Here is a 3,163-nt window from a genome sequence, read left to right on the forward strand (position 1 = left end):
CCAGACTCTCCATTCTCTGAGCCTCAGTTTCCTTGCGTCTGAAATGGGGGAAAGGATGCCTACCTGTGGCTGGCTGTTGTGAGGATTAGAGATGACAGATGTACTGCCTGCCAGCAGACCTGGCCCTCAGCACACAGTAGGTGCTCAGTTAAGAGTCATAGTTCAATAATGTGAGACCCAAGGTTGCTCATCAGGTGAAGAGATTTGGTAAGCCTTGGCCCTCTCCTTCCTCTGCCACCTCTTCCTTAGCAAGGGCAGGGCAAGCCCTGGAATTCAAGTGGAGGTCTTTCTTCACCCTTTCCTACTCTTTTCTTTCTACATCTTCTGATTCCTTCCTTCATGAATCCCACCCTCGAGTTCCTGTTCCCAGAGGGCCCCAGGTACACTTGTGTAGACTTGGCAAGTCTGCAGCCCCTGCTGCATTCCCAGGCAAAACTGTGAAATTAATAAGACCACTGGTCCCCCTAATCATTCCCTTTCTCAAAAGGGAGCCAGTGTCCTTCTGTAGCAAGGAGCCAGAGGAGATTAACCAAGGAATTAATTCATGATAAATGGTTAGTGACTGATAACAGCTTAATATATTAATCCTTCTAGGGGATTTGCCTTTTAAAAGGACATCACAGGGAATGGCCATCGTTTATCCAAAAATACAGATCTCAGTTGTTGGGAACTTGACATCGAACATAGTCCAATGGGAAAAATTGAGGGAGAGGTGCAATTTGTTCTTTATGGGTAGCCCCCGGCCCACCTGTGAAAGACCAATAGCCCAACCCATTGGCTATGGCTTTTAGGATTTCTGGGCCTGTGTCTTCCTTTAGTGTTTGGGTCCCAGGGGAGCCACCGTCTAACTGGCCTTGCTGTCTTCCCCACAAAGGCCGATGAGTTCACCATTGAGTCCGTCACCATGCGGAAGGTAAGGCGGGTGAGGGTCAGACACGACGGCAAAGGCAGCGGCAGTGGCTGGTTCCTGGAGCGGGTGCTGGTGAGAGAGGAGGGGCAGCCCGAGAGCGACAACGTGGAGTTCCCTTGTCTCAGGTACATGAGTCCTGTCTGTTTTGATTTCCTCCAGCTTAGGTTATGGGCCTTAGTTTTGGGAAGACTCAGCCTATTCCAGGTGCAGGGAGCAAAATCATAGCTTAAGGATATAGTTGGTCCAGTAAAAGAGGTGGCCCTGCTGGTGGCACTTAGACCTGGGCCTCATATCCCCGCCACCCCCAACACACACAGGTGATGGAACAACAGCATTGGTGTCCCAGTGTGGTGCTGCTACTAAGTCTATTAATTACCAAAATGTTGGCATTTTTCAGTGATAAAATGTGACAACTTCAGACTTTAACTGAGAGTTACCTCAGAGGCTTTGTTACATGCTGAACTAAACTTTTGAATTAAAGGTGGTTTTTTCCCCATTTGGATGGCCTTCTACCACATCTTTTCCCTTTTAATATCTTGTCAAGATATTTTACTTTGTTTTCATTTCCTTACCCCTTATCTCTTTTGTCTTAAGCATTTGGATTTCTTTCATGGCCAGTTTGGGCTGTATCAAACATTCCTGATAGAGACGTTTCTATAATGAGGAACAATACCAGCATTGTTTGTGCTGTCTGGTTGGCCATTCCCATTCACCCGTGGCAATGTCTGGGAGGTGCACGCTTAACTGGAGCTTTGGATCAACTAGGCTCTGCAAATCCCAGGCCCAAGCTGAGTCTCACACCTATGGACGAGGTGCTGCCTGCGTGTCCAAGGTCACTTCCTTAGGGCTGGCCCAGGCTTCTCGCCTAAGGGCAGCCCTCCTTGGAGTGGGTGGGGGCAGGTTGCCTAACAGCCCGGCAGCGAATGCATTTGCTCTTTCTCTACCAGGCACATAGATGCACTCGTGCACAATGTGCATGCAGACACATTTGCTACAGCTGATTTGCTTACCACCACACCAGCCCAGGAAGAGCAGTTTCCCAGCTATGGAGGGCCACTGGGGCAATCCCAGGGCACAATGATTGTGAAATGTTTTTGTCCAGGACAAAGGCATCTACAGTCTTCAAAGTATGGCCACTGTTAGTATTAAGAGGGTTACATTGGAAAGATAGGTAATGATGCAGGCAGTTCCAAGTCAGTGGCACTAATAGACAGAAAGAGGCTCCAAGTAAGGGTTGGGGAGCCAGGGAAGGCTTCCCAAGAGAGGTAGAACAGGACCTGGGCCTGGAAGGAAGATCGGAGAGTGAATGGATGGTGAAGAGAAGGGAGGGGTGGGTCATCCAGGCTGGAGAAGTGGTGAGAGGCATGGGACTGAGGAGGGGGTTTGCAGAGGTTGGTGAGGGCCGTCTGGCACATGGAGAGGGAGCACAAAGGAGTGGGTGGGAGAGTTCTGGTCTCTCCTCAACACTGACCCGTTTGCTCCCTGCTGGACCCGGAGGCTGCCTGGCTGGGATGCTGGATGGACCAGGCTTCCTTGTTTTATTCCCATCCACTCAAAAGATATTTATGAAGCATTTATATATGCTTGCCCCCTGTCTTCATGAAGTTTGTTGTCTGGAAGGGAACTAAACAATAAGCAAACGAATACACTAAGAAAGCCACAATTGCTAACTTTGAGGAGTGGGCTGGAGGAAACGCACAGTGGTGGCAGCAGCTGCTGGAGAGGCCACACTGAGATGGAGAGGGTGGGTCAGAGATGGAGAGGGTGGGTGGGTCTGTCTTCATGGGGACATTTAGGCTGACTTCTTGCAGGATGAAAAGGAGAGTGCCAGGGGAAAGAGCTTGAGGGTTCTAGAACTCCAATGAGACCAAAGCAGGTGGACAAAGGAGAAAGCCACCTGGTGGGGTCAGAGGTGGACAGAGGCCCATATCAGGAGGGCTTGGTGGGGCTCTTCCATTTTAGGTAGTTCCCTCTGGTTTCTGCATGGAGGACAGGTGGTAGGGAATCCAGAGAGGAAACAGAATGGCAGGAGGTGTTGTGGGGTCCATGATGGTATGTATTAGTTTGCTAGGGCTGCTGTAACAACATACCACAAACTGAGTGGCTTAAACAGCAGAATTTTGCCTCGCAGTTCTGGAGGCCAGAAGTCCAAACTCAAGGTGTCAGCAGGACCATGCTCCCCCGAAGGAGCTCTGAACAGGGTCTGCTCCGTGCCTCTCAGCTTGTGGCAACCGCAGGCATTCCCGGGCTTGT

The 3,163-nt window shown here is 50.3% G+C and overlaps 1 protein-coding gene across 2 annotated transcripts in view; it reads left to right on the forward strand.

Annotated features, from left to right (window-relative positions):
- LOXHD1 (lipoxygenase homology PLAT domains 1) overlaps window positions 1-3,163 on the forward strand; it is a 213,373-nt gene that overhangs the window by 80,460 nt on the left and 129,750 nt on the right. For both annotated transcript variants that reach the window (XM_007465616.1, XM_007465617.1), the window contains exon 14: window positions 875-1,035. In XM_007465616.1, the coding sequence (XP_007465678.1) occupies window positions 875-1,035 (161 nt within the window). The remainder of the gene's footprint in view (window positions 1-874; window positions 1,036-3,163) is intronic.

The sequence above is a fragment of the Lipotes vexillifer genome, unplaced genomic scaffold (genome assembly GCF_000442215.2).
Source record: "Lipotes vexillifer unplaced genomic scaffold, Lipotes_vexillifer_v1.1 scaffold36, whole genome shotgun sequence".
NCBI lineage: Eukaryota > Metazoa > Chordata > Mammalia > Artiodactyla > Lipotidae > Lipotes > Lipotes vexillifer.